This window comes from Centroberyx affinis, unplaced genomic scaffold (genome assembly GCF_046629955.1).
Source record: "Centroberyx affinis isolate AG114_WGS23_722 - 3 ecotype Tasmania unplaced genomic scaffold, CSIRO-AGI_Caff_v1 ptg004734l_1, whole genome shotgun sequence".
Lineage (NCBI taxonomy): Eukaryota > Metazoa > Chordata > Actinopteri > Beryciformes > Berycidae > Centroberyx > Centroberyx affinis.
Window position 1 is genome coordinate 281,515 of NW_027282291.1, and position 18,160 is coordinate 299,674.

Sequence of the window (18,160 nt, forward strand, 5' to 3'; positions counted from 1 at the left end):
TGAAACAGTGCCAAGACATTTACAAGAAAAGAGGGTTATACAGGGCACATGGATTAATTCACCATTTCTATGACAAACTACCTGACGGCTAACGTTTGCCTTCCATTTAATTCACGCACAACCAAAGCCTATTGGATCCCATCCAACACATATTGGAACTCAATAACGGCACAATTCCTTCAGGCGAAGGCTCGAGAAGCACCAGCCGCCCTTATCATACATCAACATCAACACAAAGCTTGCAACACACCAATTCCAATTAGTGGGGTCTCAGAATAAGAAAGAAGAATACCTGTCACTACAGTGAAACGGATTCCAAATGTAGAGTAAATCTGTCCGCTACCTTGGCTGTATCCTCGGAGGTTTGATCTACGCTCCATAAAGCTTACTGTTTTATTGACTGGATGCACAACCCAGTTCTCTGCAGGCTGCAGGGCCCATCGATCTGTAGCCCCTGAATAACTCATTAGAGGCCCCCGTCCCAGCTCTCTGAGCCGCAAAATAACACACTGGTCCTTCCAAGGATAGTGGACTGAGCCTGACCCTGCAGCCACCCAGAACTGTCATTCAGTTGGTGTCATTGTATCACAAACCATAAATAAATGTCAAGCTTTAACCAAAATGATTAAAATGGCTTAAGTGTGAAATGCATAAAGAACAAAATTGAACAGATCATGAAAGTGTGTAATAGAGGCATCTACATCATAAAATACCCAGACTTTGGGGTTTTCACTGAAGCTATTTGAGGTTTTCCATGATACAGGGTTCCAAAATGGAGGGGCTTGGATTAGGATGTGGAAATATCAGAGGATTGAGGATGTTTTTCTCTACCTCCCATTCTCTGGGATCCCTCAAACTGCCTGGGAACTCAAGGTTTCCAAGGGTGCAGTAGAGATTGTGTTTAACTTTCTGGTTTGGGGAGCTTTTTGTTGAACTAAAACCAGCCCAATTCTGCCATTTTAATCAACTGAACTTCCTAACAGCCTCAGGTGTCTATCAAAGACAGGAGGTTTTATCCGTAAAGAGTACTTCTCACATTGTACACCATACTACATACAACATTATCCTATCTAAAGATCACATTGGTTCACATTTTAAGGTAAAATATTTGGCCCATTATAGCTAGCTAGAATCTAGCCTTGGTAGCGAGCTAGCAGCTAACCAGCTGGTAACTTCCCTGCTAAATTAATGCAGTCATTGTAGTTATTTTCCATAAAATTATTAAATTATTTGATAACTGTTAGGTCTGTCTGAAGTAACACTACTTTCATGCCAGTCTTCCGGTAGAGTTTCCCACCCTGAGTGTTCAAAATGGCCCCCATGTCAATAAGATGAATTGCTTTATTGAAACCCTTATTTAACCGAGTCGGCGCCACAATGACTTCCCCACACCAACCCTGATGATGATCCTTTCCACGCATAATCTGTAGATGTGTGTATCTGGAGCTGAGTGGTAGAGATCGGTCATTACTGCCTCAAGTTAAACAGGAGGGCCACTGTGAATGTGACAGTTCCAATATAATGGCCTCTGAACCTCCTGTCCAAGTGCATAAACATTGATCTGTGCAGCATAAGTTAAGATGCTTGTTCCTCAGCTTCATGTTTTTCTATGCAGCTTTGAGATCCTTGTTTAACCTGTTTCCTATGCAGAGATGATACAGAACACTAAGCAGCATATGCAGAACAGCCATTTCAACATCTTTGTCTTATTACATTGCATTTAATGACGACACTCCGAGGATTATAGGAAGCAATTGGGATTTGTAGTTGCTGCACTGTGACTATAATGATCCCAGAGGGAATTCTGCCTTTTATTTGCTGTACCAGAAAGCTCAGCATCCCGCACCAGGACGAGACGACAACAAATGTGACTTGACTGAGTGCAAAAGGGGGAGAAAGAAGATGTGGGGGTATGGGGGGGACACAGAAACAGGAAGCAAAAAAAAAACAAAACCAAAGCAGTGTGTATGCATTCAGCACAGTGCAGCTCTGTATTTCTCTAGCCGCTATTCTCACGTACAGTATGACTGATGAGGGAGAGACCCCCTCACGCTCTGTGCATCTAATGGACTCTAATGATGGCCTTGCTAAGCCATCCATTCTGTAAACAGGCCTAATGAGAGCAGGTCCGCAGTTCTGGGTGGACAGAGTACACAGACAGAGGTCTGTTAGAAGCTCCACCGCCTGCCTCTCAGAAACAATCGGGGCAAACGCATGTGCAGTCATCAGAGGCCCTGCTATAGGTTTAACTGAAAAGATGCTAACAGGATGCTTCACATGAGCAGGATGAATCACCAGGAATGTGCTGTGAGTCAGAGAGAAGCTGGGATTGGAGACGGGGAGCTGGCCAGTTCAGAGACACAGAGATCAGAGAAGAGCTGAGACAGAGGGCTAAAGGGCCAAACGACCTGTCATGGTTCTGCCGTTTACACATGGCTAAAGACACACACCTTCACTTAAACATACAGTTTGTTAAGTAAGCATGTAGACTCTATTGGACAGAAATAAGAGACACAATTAAATACAAACAACCCTTACTCTTCCTTCTCCCTCTCTTCTCTCTCTCCCTCCCGGCCCTATGCATCAGCGTGAGTATGACATCAGACTACAGAGCAGTGGCGCCGGCACCCCGGTGTACGAGCATCAACAGTCCCCTCATTAGCTGCAGCTCTCTGTTGCATACGTTCCATAAACATTTCTCCAGCCATCTCTTATGCACACATGCACAGCACAGCACCGCCGCTCACATGCAGTGCCTGACAATGTAAACAGCTGCCGTCTCCTCTGCAGCTCCTATATTAACCTGCACTACACAGCCAGAGAGATCAACACACACACCTCCGGAACAGAGCCCACCTACCTCCACACATCTGCCTCCGGGTTGGCTCACATGCATCAGGGTGCGTCCGAGCACTGATGACAGATAGCTCCTGCTCTCCACAGCAAGGCAGGGTGATCTTGGTGACTGGGAAGCTGCTAAACAGGCAGCTAGACCGGGTTTGTCAGGCTCAGAGCACCAGGAACCTCCATCTGACTGATTTACTCTCCACTCATCAGCACATTCCCCTAAACGTCAATGAAAAGGGGGAGGCTCCCCCCGCACACTGCACCCTCCCCCTGCCTCGCTCTTTCGCCTCTTGCACTCACTCAGCTGTTCTACGTTTGTCCCTCACAGCCTCAACCTCTTTCTTTGAATCTCTCTCCTCCTTTCATTAGTCCATCTCTCATGCCCTCTCTCTCTCTCTCTCTCTCTCCCTCCCATCAGCTGTCCTCTCACTCTCTCTCTCACCCCACCATGTCTCCCTGGTCTGTGGTCATTTATTCAGCTGTTGTGTTGATCCCGTGGTCCGGCAGGGACGTGTCAGGAGCCTGCATGTTGCAGCTCTGCAAGGTCACCGATTGTTTTTCTGCCTCTTCAGGACACATGGCATGGCCGAAGGGGGAAATCTGAGCTCTCAACCAGAACACATCCTCAGACAACTAGAGCATAACCCCGCACGCACTGAGATAATGCATTTAAAGTGATCCATTTATATTGGAAGAGAAACGATAACAGTATTCACATTTAGTTACACTGTAAAACATAGAGGCTTGAGTATCTCATTGGATTGTGAGAAATAAGCTTTCCTCTGTGCTGATAAACAGGCGAAAAATTGCATCCACTGACCACCATATCACTGTTTCTATCCTTCCTATTCAGGAAAAGCAGCTTGCCGGTGTGCGGGTATAGCATGTGATTGTGACATCTCAAACGGAAGGAGCTGTCAGTAAGACTGTATCAGACAAACGTCCAGGAAACTTCCGCCTCCCTGTCTTTCCTGTGCTTTTGTGCCTGCTCTGACAGTCCTGTTCAGTGGGCCATAGCTGACAGTAGCATGTCAACACTTTGAGAAAAAGAGGAGGAGAATCTCATTTGGTAGTGCGACTTCCTAGACATGATTTACATTTTTAAAAATGCAGTGAGCCTGAAAATTTGATGGTTTGTTTTCCTCTATTTATTTTGCAAGGGATGATCAGTGACAAGCAGTTCAAACTAGTTCAGGACCCAGGACTGACTGTATATGTGAAACTGCACAGATTTGCCAGCCACGGTGCTGAAAAAGGATATTTTTGGTGTTTCTCTGCGTGCTCCCAGGCACGTCATTATCTGTAAACACTAGTTTAGTAAACACTGGCAGTAAATCTCCGTATAGCTGCTATCTGATGGGGCAGCAGTGGGAGTGAAGACAGAGAAAGAGGCGACAAGGCTGCATCAGCCTCTGTGGGACGCCATGCAAGGCTAAACCCCCCATCTCCCTTAATTTCTCATCTCTCCACTCACCGACAGCTCACAGTGGAGTCAGGACTGCTCATTTATTTGACTTAAGATATCCCACATTGCTTCATTTCTTAGCTCTCTGCCCTTGACTTACTCACAGTGGAATACCCAAACCAATTGATTGTCTGAGTGGCCATTAACAGGCAGCAAGAGATGTGGTCAACTTTGACAGATAACTATTGTTATTTCTTATATGAACAATGCAGTCAAAGCCATACAAGAGGACAAGCAACACAGTGGGAGGGGGATTAATATAAGACGTCTATTAAATAATCACAAGAGATTTTTCAGACCTAGAGGTTGTTCTCTGTTCTAAAGTCTCTCTACCAACAGATGGGGCTAGTGCACAGTCAATATTGTACTGAGACTGATTTAGGGTTTGGGGCTAAAACTGAGGAACGAAGGATTCCAACTCTTCTTTATGAAGGAGGGGCAAGGAATGGAGTAACAAACCACAAATGTAGTGGAGCAGTGAGAGGGATATTGTTTAAGAAATGGAGGAATTGTGCAGGGGGAAAGGAGTTAGAATTTGTGAAGGAGAAGAACTTTATTCTGTGGTTCTCTAGGGAGCTCATTTAAGCTGCAGTGTGAAGTGGAGATGTATGAACAGACAGGTTTGATCTCTCAGTCTCATTTGTCGGAGGCGACTCTTCAATGCCAGGCTTCATTGGCCCTCATTTTTGAAGGGAAACGTCCCCTCTCAACATCTCCAGTCTGGGTAGAAAACCCTGACACATACAGTATGCCACAAATACAATACATTAAAACCACTCTTACCAAAATAATAATAATAATGATAATCATATAATAATGTGGAGAAGAAGAATAACAAGAACAAGAATAGTAAAAATACTACTACTAATAACAATAATAATATGGTTCAGTCCAGTGTAAATACTGATACATTTTCTATGAATTGCAGCCAAAAAGAAAAATCAATAGAAACCAAAAAATCTGCATGGAGTGAGTGAACCTTGGTGAAATTGTGAATGATGTCATTGAGAAAAAAGAGGCTATGGGAACCTGTGTGATACAGGCAGTGGGCGTGTCTCTGGGGATGTTTGCACGTGCACAGAGCTCCAAGAGGCCAGTTGTCACGGCAACAGATAAGGCTGACAGCAAAATTACATTGCTTGTACCGTTAGAAGCTACAGTTGTTTGTGTATGTGCAAATACATAGGCCTACATATACACACAGCCCAAAGCAGTTAGTCCAACCAGGACAAACATTTAACTTTAATGACTGTTTACCAGCCGTAGTCCCAGCCTCCCTGACAGCATGGTAATTTCACTCTCCGGGACAGGTGCTAATTTCACAATTCATGGGGTCTACAACCGGCCCACACAACGCATGTGAGTGCAATTCATTCCATGAAGGGTCAAACATTTAGTGTTGAAAAAATGCTTGATTTTAATGCCGTCTCAGCCTAAGAAAAGAGACCATAATAGAGCCATACAGTATTCATAGATGTCCGTTCTCCCAGGGCGTCCTACAAATGATCCATGTGCTTATGATATTAGGAGAGGACATAAAACTATAAGTAATTCTATAATGAGGTTAGCATTGGGAATCTTGGACAATGAATTTGTAATGTTTGGTCTTCTGCCCAGGGCGGTCTTTTATCTATTAGTCATTCACCTATTCATTTCAGTCTCAGACAGAGCTGACAGCCCTCAATGGGACCATTCTATGTTACCTAGTAAATGCGTTGCCACACCATTATCACTACCCGCCGCCCCCCCCCCCACTCATCTCTCTCACGGATCAAAAGACAATCTCGCATCAAATTTGAGGGTCTGCTGTGTCAGAGGACAGAGGTGGTGGATTTACAGCAATTGTCAATGCGAGCTCTGGAGGCTCAGCTTGTGCACAGCTGAGCATCATCCCTCTCTGCCAAGGGTGATGCAGGGAAAGGACAGAGTACACACACTAAGTCCCATTCATAGCAAAGCATTGAGAGAGATTAGCGATAAGGATCTTAAGACCAGGGCAGCCTCCAGATTCTGCAGCAGAAAGCTAAATTGGGTACTAATTGGAGGAGCTGTTCTCTGTGGGTCTGTGTGTGTATCTGTGTAGATGTGTGTGTATGCATATGCATATGCCTATGTATTCGAATGTGTGTCAATCAACAAATCAGTGAATATCTGCGTAATGCACATGAAGTGAGATTGTGCATGTGTCTGCACATGCACACAAGAATGTGCATGTGGCACACAGACCACACGGTGCAGTGTGTGTATATAAGAGCTGCAGTGCAGCAGCATGAGCTCATCACTCTTCTCTTCTCCCCCTCCTCCTTCACTGCCCCCCCCCCCCCCCCCCTCCTCTCGCTCACCATTACATAAGTTAATGCAGCACACACCCTCATTATTCGCCAGGCAGCCGCTGTGAAGAGATGCAAAGGAATATGTCATCAAAAGTAGAATAACACATGGGGCCGCCAAAGATGCCACAGAAAGAGACAGAGTGTCTGTGTTTCCCTCTGAGCTATCGCAGCCTCCCATTGATCACAAAGAGCAGAGGCACAACTAGGAGAGGTAACACATTTTCGGCCCTGCTTTAATCAGAAACACAACATGAGCAAAAAGAGAAAGAAAGACTAGAGACATTATGGAAAGATTACTGTTTTCCCCATTATACAGTAGCAAGACACCATCACACCTCAGTAAACATCCTGCACATAAAGAGTGCTGTCTCCTGAGTGGCATTCTTAAGTATTCAAGTAAACAAACTGGCTTCCTCAGATGATTAGCATTTCAAAGCTGTACAGCCCAACATGAGAAGTGTAGATACTGCAGCAGAGGCAACATTCCCAAATATATCTCCCATAATGTTACAACCCTGCAGCAATGGGAGGTGAAGAGAGAGTGGTAGTTCAGTCTCAAGCCTTCTGGCCACATGCTACATTAGCCCATTTGTCACTGTCATGATCAAATCTCCTTCTCAGCCAGGAACTACAAAACAAGGTAACCAAACGACTACAGAAAACACTGGCAACTATTATTCTTGCATGTAAGAAAAAAAATCTACCTTCTTTCACCATGCAAATGCCCCTCTGGGTGAGACACAAATGTAAATTATTCAGTGGTATGGACACTGACTGCAACTTAAGCATAGATCAAAAGAAGCTTGTGTATGTAGAGCGCTTTAGATCTCAACAGGAGCTCAGGTAAACCCCAGATAAACCCAAGCACAAAGAGTTATTAAGCTCTCTTGCTGGTCATGAGCATTGATCTAAAATTAACCATCTATAATAATGCACCCCAATGAGGAAGCCGGCAGCCCATGGAAACAGCCAGAGGATGCAGATTGTTGCAATGAAAACCCATTTTCCACTGGATAAGCATTTGGATAAGCATGAGTGCAAATAAATCACAAACACAGGTGAGGGGAAATATGCTGAATCAACTATGACCATCTACATTTGGGCCTGGCACCATTGTGTGTGACTGTGGTTCACCTCAGCAGATAAACATAGTAATTACAAACGGGACATTGTTACGACTTTCAAACTGTTCAGCACCGATTCTGCAGGCCATTAAAACAACTGCAATTCTTGAGAACCACCATAACAGCCTCTTAACATCTCCATCATCCTGACATTTCTGACCAAAATACGGCTTCTATCCTAGACACGTCTAAGCTTTTCCACCCCAGAGAGCACTCTTTCACTCACCACAGTGGAACTGCACGTCCGCTTGGCAGGTTGCTACTTTTCCATTACAAGCAGTTCCTCTCAACCCCAAAAAAGACTTCACTTGTCATAAACCCAGTGTACCAAGGCAGGGAACCAACAAAAGGGTCAGGCCTCCCTCTCATCTAGATCCGCATGCATGATGTTAAAACACCTGTGTGTTGGGTCCAGGTCAAACCAACACCAACTCGGAGCTAACGTCCCCAGAGTGAGGTCCTGCTGGAGTCAACTGCCTATCATGAAGCAGGACTTCTGAGTTCACTGAACACCTCAGCAGAGAAACACAGTAGTAAACACAGGCAGTGTTTGACATTCCAGTTCGCTCAGATGAGACTCTACAGAACTTCTCCTGTACTCTGTTCCATGGATATCCACTATGGGATGAGGAGCAGAGACGTGGAGGCACCAGTGACAAGCTCCAGATCCACACACATTAAATAAGTAATGCTCTCTCTGCTGTGTTCGACTGCACTCGCTGACACAGAACCAGACTCAGATCAGATGTACTCTGGTTTCTATGGTGTCAATGCTACAGCATTCCTCTCTTAGTCAGACATGCACAGTCTGATGTCATCAACAGACAACACATGTATTGCCTCTTCTCACTTTGATCCTTTGAACCTATAGTAGAATCTAATGCTAAGCAATAACATTTAGGACATTTGCAAAAGCTTCACTACCTCAAAAACACAATCGCTGAAAAGTGACAACAACTCTAGTGGGTTGAAGGCTAAAGAAAAGTACAGTTTAGATAAAGCAAAGGAGACAAGATGATGAAATGAGAAGCTTTCATTTCATCATCTGTCTCCTTTGCTTTCTCTAAACTGTACTTTAGCTAGGCCTATATGTTCGGAGAGGTCAGCATTCTGTGTGTTATGCTAGCACTAGCAAAGAGATGAGAACATTTGAATTTCCCTGCAGGGTACATGTTGATAATCATGTCACATGTTGAACGTACCACAGAAAGGTGCAGTTGAAGAGATACAGTAAAATGAACAGGCCAACTGATCACATAATCCCATCACTATAAGCTATGAATACTTTAGAGTACAAGGACAAAGTAAGGCTTTTCTGCATAATAAAGATAATGGTTATCTAAGTGTGTGTGCTGGTCTGGGTACATCTGTTCATTCAGGAACAGATTCCCCATTTCAGAGGACATTCTCTCCCACTGTTCCCTTCTATGGCAAGACAAAGATAAGCGATAATAAGGCTTAATGAAAAAAAAAGAATTGCCAGATTATTCTGTATTTCCAAAGAAATGTCTTTGAAAAGGTAGGTTGTTCTGAAAGACCTTGAAAACGTCTTTACTGTTGCCTGTGTGCCTTTATATATTTTGTGCCAGTGATAATATGTTTCCATGGTTTTGGATAGGAAACCACCAAGCTTGAGCATATAGATAGGAATGTTATTTGATCAGACAGACTTCAGAAATATCTACGCAGACTGCTGCTTGCGGTTGGTCGGAAAACAACCATCACTTATAGTCCATCCACACTGTTTATGCCAGATGGTCTCCTACCTTATAGTTCGGCTGGAAATGCAGTACTTCCACATCACATTCCACACGGCAGTGACATCACTGGAGACACCAGACATGCCCGAAAAAAATGTGCATGGCACAGAGAGGAAGTTTCAAAATGTCCCAAAAAACACAAAACTGTAGCAACTCCCCCTATAACTGCCAGAAGAAGTACAGTCTGTGCTCACTCCCTTCTAGACCACAAATTACACCCCACATCCTTCACTTTCCATAGAAAAACCCACAGAGAAATTCATTCTTTCGCTGCTAAAGTTACTTCGTCTGTGCCTTTTAGAAGTTCTCCCTGCCCCAGTTTATGTTGGGCTCACAGAGTTGCTAGTCTAGCAAGCTGCCCAATGACCAAGTAAGGTAAAGGCCCAGTATGTATAGCAGAAGAAAATCATCGCTCTTCTTAACAAAGGCTCTCCACCCACATTGAACCACACACCAATCCTCCCTTTCTTCTCGGCAGACACCCCTTCTTTTTCATTCCTTCTAATGCAATCCTTCACTCATCTGGCAACGATGCGCTCCCCAATGGTGATGGGCAGGGCCTGCATGTGTTGTGTGTCTAATGTGTGTCTGTGTATATGTGAAAGTGAGTGTGTGTGTGTGAGAGAGAGAGAGATAGAAAGTAATAGAGATAAATGGAGAGAGAGAAAGAGAGGGAGCGTGCAAGTACTAGTGTGTGTGTGTGTGCGTGTGCGTGTGTGTATGGTAATACTTGGGCCCATGTCCAAGAATCACACTGCTCTCAATGGGAAGAGCGAGCAGGAGGGAGGGTGAACCCCAGTTCAGCAGCTGGGAGAGGCTGTTTTGAATTACTACACTGGCCTTGATTTAACAACATGGCCTCAGTCCTGGAATACAATCTGACTATGTTGCCTTAAAGCCCAAGCAGCGTAATGAGTTACGCCCAATGACTGCCATATTCCGGTGACTCTGAGGAATTAGAAGCATAATGAGTTCTTTAGAGTGTGTAGACCAAACAGAAATGCGTTTTACAGTCTTCATCATGGAAAAAATCAGCAACGCTGCTAAATAATTCCAAAGGACCATGGAGTCATAAATTGAGATGATGAGTGGCGGCAAGCAAAAGATTGAGTAAATAATTTAGGGCTTGAGTGTAGACTAAGCGCCCTTCAAATGCCTGTGATAATAAATGCTTAATATCAGACAAAATCTGACAAAAAGATAATTGTAATACTATAGCCATCTGGTGTTGAGGTTGCACCTACAGCTGGGGGGATTCCCAGAAACATAAGAGAACAGGATGTGTTGTTTGGAGGTATGATGCTATCTACATCAGTAATGCATTATTAATGGCTCATGGACATATCCTCACCTTCAGAATACTAATGCTTATGACAGATTGTGTGTGTGTGTGTATGTGTGTGTGTGCACGTGTGTGTGTGAATATATTAGCATATATAGATGTGACAGTTGGCAGGTGCCCCTGAGTTTCACAGATCCTGGATCAGTCTTACGTCTTCACTCGCCGCTCACTTCTGATTCAGACATCAAACCTCTGCATGATGGGAAATGCATGAAGGAAAACTCCTCTAACATGAGCGACTAGATGTTTGTGGTATAGCAGGGAGAAATTAGACCTAAATACTGTAGCTGTGGAATATTACCGCAGATTCTTGTCTTACTGCTGCAAAACCTGGAATCTAAATTAAGTTGTCAAATTGACAAGAAAGGGAAAGTAACAATTTTGAAGATATATTGTTTTCTGATGCATGATGATCTGATACATGAAAGGTTACAGTACATTCGAGACATGTAAAATGGGGCTAAAGGTGAAGATCATACACACATTAAACTCCATCACCATGGAAAATCCATTCAGCTCCGTGTTTTTGCTCTTAACTTCAACAGATAATGGTTGTTTTGCGTAAATCGGCTCAACATGCATCTCACATCGAGGAGCTGGAGTGCATGTAATGGAATATGGAGCGTCAGATATCTGTGTCGTGACAGGCAGTAAAAGACATGAGAGGTTTTTTATGGTCTCAACACAGCAGCAGGGGGATGGGGGTGTAAATTAGACAGACTGTGAAAGAGTGTGCAGGGATGCACCTTTTTAACATACCTGCCAACTGCCGCACGTTGGAGGGAAGACACTGAAAATAATTTAGGTCCGTGGGCAAAACCTCCTATATAAATTAGGCGGCATTAAAAGAAAATGAAACCATGATCTACCAGCTGTTATAGGGAGATCATGCATTCTCTGATTCACTACTGTGATTCAGTGTAATCAAAACAAATTAAATCACATCTGATGACATGACAGGCATGTTGTGGTCGAACATGAACAAATCCCAAAACACATAACAGACTCATAAAAAGAGATTCCTTTGCCAACCCTGATGTGAGCTGTGAAGCTACACTGAATAATCAAGCATAGATTATGCACTAGGTGAAAGGTGAAAAGGAAAGGGTCCCAGTGGGACAGAGATGAATGAATTCAAGCAGAGCCAGCTCATTTCATTCTGTTCACCAGTACCAGCCCTAAGCAGAAAACAGACACAGACAAGATGATTCTAAGTGTCAAGTTACTTAACCAAGTGCTTCTAGAAAATAACACCCGTAACCTGGTTCACTCTGGGAAATCGATTGTGGTCCAGCCAGCTCACACGCCCCTGAGTAATGTCTCTCACAGTCAGCCAGTATGTCAACATCACACCTGAGCAGAGCGGAGGGCGCCCTACTCCTCTTTTTTCTGTCAACCAGCCACTCTTGATTAACTAATTCTAGAGTCTGTTTTAAAACATATTGATGTGCCTAATGCTGGGAGCACTCCAACACAGCAGGGGAGATCAACAAGCTGAAGGCACTCCATGATAATGACTTGTTCAAAACTGGCTGGTGGCAAAAAAAAAAGTCAGGCACAAGAGAATATCTAAACATAACTGGAAACATAGCCGTTTTCAACATACCTCTTATAAAAATTGTTGTGAGGGTGCAAACACAGCACATGCCAGTAATCCAAGCAGAAGGCTTTGAACTTCCACATCCTCAGCTCAAACAGTCACTACTAAAGCAGACAATCAACAGGAGGGGAGAGCAGTGGGGCTCAGAGCTGGAAGGTCCATTGTGAGAGGCACAACATCCTGCTGACATATTCAAAAGGCACCATGGCACCGGAGGCACGGGATCCTGCTCAGTTGTTCAGCTGGTGAATCCCTGGCACTGGATGTTGGATCTCTCCTCCTCTGGAGCCCCTGCCTCAGCTGTGAGTGGGTCAGCAGCCTTCCTCTGGGTGACAGTGGTTCTGTCCCGCCCAGAACAACCACATCACTCCTGGACCTGTCTCAGTAATCACCAACCCAGAGAGCCAGGCCCATCTGGAACTAACCAGACCACGGCTTGTGACCTTCCAGGATCGATTTAGACAGAGTTACTGCTCAGGATCTACCTCCCAAAATAACCTGTATGCTGGTGGCTGCTTCGGCTCCGTTCAGCTCCTATCCAGGTCAGTCAGTCTGTCCTCTGTGCCTGTCCCTCCACAGAGTGCGTCAGCCCGGGATCCTCAGAGACATCATGGCTACGGCCGAAGCTCCGCGCTGCTCCAACAGGCACAGGTACTGGAATGTGTAGGAGCGCGGAGGCGTAGAGGATTCCTCCAAAAACTCACTCATCCCTATTTGAACAGGCACAGTCTCAACGGGGATCATCGATGGCCTCCTCTTCCGTCTCCTCCTCTGCTGCAAGAACAAACTTTCCAGTGAGGCGAGAGGCTGGGTCTTCTCTCTCATTCTCAGTGTGGCTCTCGTTCAGCCCAGCACCATCCCTCTCCTCCTCCTCTCCTTCCTCCAGTGGGATTCTGAACCTTCTCTCCTCCTATCTCTGTCCCCTTCTCATGATTTTCTCCCTTTCTCTCCCTCTGCCTCTCTCCCTCTTACAGCCGCTGCCATCCACACAGGACCTCCCAGAAATGTGCCGATTCTGGTTGCTGGGCAACACTACGGTACTACTGAAGCTTCAAATGGAAGCCTTGCAGAGAAGCCTGTGATTGGTCAGCTTTTCAGTGGGGAGGGGCCACTGCAATGTTGTATGACCACATGAGTTTATACACATGCTGTGTTCAGAATAAATAGTAGCTTCAAGCATTGTAGTGTTTTGTAAATGTCTCGCAAAATCCTCTTGGTTAGAAAGGAAACGCTGCCTATTTGACTCAGACTGTCAAGGTCAAGGAGGCATTACAGAGAACACAATAGCACATGGATTGCATGAGCAAATCCCTGGTTCTGGTCAATCAGAGTGATTCATAAAGTAATTGAAACTCAGAGATATGAATGGTGCACTGGCAGAATATGCAGAGAGGGGAGGTGAAATTGAATTTATATTTATGAGAAGACCAGGGTGTAAAACCTGGATCAAACAGACGCATATCATTATTACCAGCGTGTTCAGCTGTGCTGCAGTGCACATGTAGCCATAAGACTTAAATAGTGCACACATTGCTCTCTCCTTTCCCGCTAAGGGGGGTTTGCACTTGAGCACAAGCACAGTGCTGTTCTCTGTCTCTGTCTGAGATGCAGTGCCAGACTGCAGTGCCACCCAGTCCCAGCAGTCATGGGAAAGGGGTGTGGAAGGGCCTCTCATCAATATTCAGCCACCATCAGTGTCCAAACACACACAACACACAAACACTGGAAAAAAAACCTTACATATTCACACAGACAAGTAGGCACAAATATGCAAACGTAAACACGCAAATGCACATGCACAAGTCACACATGAACACACTAATTGGGATAGTTAGATCTGTGTCTTCTGACAAGTGATCTCCACATGACTCCTTTCACACACCTCCTGGCACAATATGGGCTTCCTCTGCTTCTATAGCCGAGATATAGAAAGGCCCGAGCCACACAAAGACACACAGGCTATATTGAGAGCCTCTGTGAAAAGCAGAGACAGTGAGGAATTAATTAATCTACATACCATTCATCAGACTTCTGACACAATTCAGGCAGCCTGATTTACACACATCTCACGGAAATGACCACACACTGACAGAGCCTTTGCCTATGCTATTCATCTCAATTTGTCTTGATGAAAAATAGCTTCCACTGAGTTAACATTTTACACTCTCGGTACTCAAAAAGTGTGCCTCTGTCTTCCCGTTTAACTACGGGATTCAGAATTTGTGAGAAGTTAGACAATGTCTGTCGAAAAGTAAAAACATGTTTAGAGCAGATTAGCGGGTTAGAGATGGAATAGAAGAGAGGCTAATCCTGGAGTGAAATCCAAAAACCTCGACAATTAATGCCACAGTACAAAGGTCAGCGACTGCTTTGTGCTCAAAACTATTTTTCTCACTGTTTCCAAATGTACATTAAGCTCATTGTTCATTGTGGTGATTTACTCATGTGGGTCATGCCAGATGGAGACTCCTTTTAATTCCCTCTATGTAGTTGATGTGAACTTGCCTACAGTGGTGAGTGTGGGTGGAAGCCCCACTGTTTCTGTGAGCACAATATACTGCAGTCTGTGAAAGGGAAGGAAGAGCAATTATTACAGTATTAACTGGCATAAAAGACAGATGGCTCTGATTCAAACACACATAACTGGTCATTATTTGTTTTTATAGGATAAAGAGCAGAGCAAATGCACACATACAAACATCCCAGGATATTACCTAATGAGGATGGATAGACTGTGCAACATGGAATACACTGTCATGTCCAGTAGTGTTAACTGCATGTTGTGAACTGCTACCTGTATGCTGAAAACTGTTTGCTAAATGATCACTCTCTGTTCATTTAACACAATGCATGCCTCAGACAGCAGGTGGGGTGTATCCAGTGACACATCTCTCACTATCAGTCTTGATGAGGTTCCCCCTTCTGTGAGTACAAAATCAATCCAATAAGATAAAATAACACAATAAAATAAAAAAAAATAAAAATAAAAATCCCACTGTATTACAGCAAAGGTTAAAGTGAAGGTCAATTGTCCAATGGGTGACATAATGTTAACAACCGTGCTTTGTGTTTGTGTCTATGTCTGTGTAAAACATGGCAGGGATATGGAAATATGACTGGGATTATTTCCTTTGACTAACATCCCCATTGCGCTGTGGGCGGATCAATATGAATGTACAGTGTTTTACAGATCGAAAGCCTCTAAAGGGCAGACAATCATATCGGTTAAGCCATCAATCTGAATAAATGAGCTCATGCGGTGAGTGTACTGACAAGCTCTCATTGTCTCCCTGGTACTCCCGGTGCATCTGAGTGCACAGATATGGGCTGATATTGAGCATTACAACGAGGGGGACCCACCTCTCTCTGCGACTAACACAGTCAATCACTGATAAGCTGCTGCAAGGATTTCATCATGGCCTACTCTAAGGGGGAGATGTGAAGTCAATAAACACAGAGAATGGCCCGCTGCACAAAATTCTCCGGTCCACACTATGTGAGGAGGGGTGAAGCAAGGGGGTGGGGGAGGGGAGCTGGCTAAAGAGTGGAGGAGAGGAGGTCCAGTGATCCACAGGAGAAACAATGGAGGGATGAGAAGGTGGGGAAGGGCTGGGTGGAAGATTGTGGAGCGATGGAAAGGAAGACGAGAGTGACAGGAAAGAAGAGTGATGGTGATGGAGATGGCATAAGGCGTAATAACCATCATAGATCAGAGAGAGAAGACTAGCTCTAGGTCAAAAGAAACTTAAAAATCCCAGATAATGACATTCATATAAACAGGATTTCATTAACTATACAGAGAATCAGGACACGAATGACAGTCGGTGTGAATGACAGCCCGCCTGAGAAGATGTCTTAGAATAGTTCACCCCCTGGTGGCAGATTGGAGTAGTTCCCATGCTTTCAGTGCTTGAGAGTGGATTGGCTGATGTGATCGGAGGAAGAGGGAATCTGACCAGCATGCTGATTCATTCACAGAACAGCAACACAAAACATCATAGAAAATCAGATTTATTTCTTATTTATACCTGCATCAGCGAAGCATTCCATTTAGAGGGCATACATAAACAGCAGATATATCCATCTTGGATAACTTAACTCTTGACAAAACACATGCATTTTTAGATAATTCAACATTGTTTAGTATTGCTGAATGGAACCTGCAATTCAAAATGAACCCTAGAATGAGTTACAATATTGCTTTATCATGTCAATCCTTGAACCTTTGCATATTTGCCTCACTGGTGTGTCAGACAATTACACTTACTATTCTATTTTATCCAGATTTGAAGAAGAAAATAGAGGCTTTGTGTAAGGAAAATCACAAGGACACAGACAGCAGGACGATACCAATTCTAGCAAAGGAGGACGCACAGAAGCCGAAGAGTATCTCACTAGCACGTTAGTTTACAGTAAAGGGCAGATAATATCATTTAATATCATATATTACAGGGGAGCTGTGGGGAGATTATCTTACATGAAGGTTACAGCACAGTTTGCATGGGCACAAGCTCTCACATCACACAGATTGTACAGTACAGCTGTTTAGCCCCCAGCCTGAAAGCAGCCATGCAGAAGATAGGTGGAGGAAAAGGAGGCATAGAACAAGGAAAAGGAGGGTGGGGGACAGAGCAGAGAGAGAAGAGGAGGGGAGAGATCCATAAGGAGAGCAGACTCACTCCTCCAGCTTCGGCTTTGTATTAAAGCAGAATGCGGGCAGACAGACACACAAACAGAGAGACCAAGAAAGAGAGAACAAAAGAGGGAAAAAAAAATCCTCTGCGGCTGGGTGGAGGTGGATCCCATAGTCTTCTGTCTCTGCCAGCTATCTTGAAGGCCTTTCATATCCTGAGGCCGGGCAACAGAACTGATGGAGAACACTGTCTTCCCTGTCAAAGAGGGTACACTTAGACGCAGGACCACCAGCACAGCACACATGTCCAACACAGCAGGCTATGTTTGTCAAAACTACATCATTTCTAAGACTACTGTGAAAGAGAAACATCTTTCACATTACAATTTATTCCGACTTTTCGTGGAATGTCTTACTGTTGCTTTGTGTGTACAGGCGTGCAGCTGAGACAATGTTAACACGCCTCTTTTTTTTCATCATTTTAAATCCTTGATAGGATTAGCGTGTCTTGAAATAAGCACATACAGCACGCACAGAAATTCCAGAGTCATGAAAGCGAAACAAATGTACAGAAAGAATATACAAGCATGAGTGAGTCAGTATGCACTCTTTGGGGACAGCCAAGCGGTCGTTTCACTTATGAGTCAACAGAACGTCATGGATATAAGTAAAACACTTAAACCCACACACAGATACATGCTCAGCGATGTCTTGCCATGGCTGTCAGTATGTAGCAGTGTTGCTGATAAACATATATCCTCATAACTGCTTTTATTTTTGCCAGAGGAACAAAATGTTCTGGAGATGTGCTCCTTTTCTGTGGCACCCAACTCCCCTCTGCGCTCTGTCTCCTAGTCCCGCACGCTGCTGTTGCCAATGGCTTATTATGGGCTGTTTCAAGCCGAGGATGCATAAACAGTAGCCGTTCCCCCGAGGAAGCTACAACTCACTGAGATGTGCCCCCGAGAGCACGACAGCTCCCAGTGGTCCTGATAATCCTTACACATGGTTCACACAGCTCCAGCTGCAACCTTATACACTGCAGCCCCAGCCCCT

The 18,160-nt window shown here is 44.5% G+C and overlaps 1 protein-coding gene across 6 annotated transcripts in view; it reads right to left on the bottom strand.

Annotated features, from left to right (window-relative positions):
• iqsec1a (IQ motif and Sec7 domain ArfGEF 1a) overlaps window positions 1-18,160 on the bottom strand; it is an 89,016-nt gene that overhangs the window by 29,843 nt on the left and 41,013 nt on the right. The window contains exon 5 of one of the 6 annotated variants that reach the window (XM_071544918.1): window positions 2,409-2,436. The exons of 3 other annotated variants lie outside the window; for them this stretch is intronic. In XM_071544918.1, coding sequence (XP_071401019.1) covers window positions 2,409-2,436 — 28 coding nt within the window. Of the gene's footprint in view, window positions 1-2,408; window positions 2,437-6,621; window positions 6,646-17,296; window positions 17,361-18,160 lie in introns of those variants that run through there. 2 more of the 6 variants (XM_071544919.1, XM_071544923.1) reach the window with 2 other exon arrangements.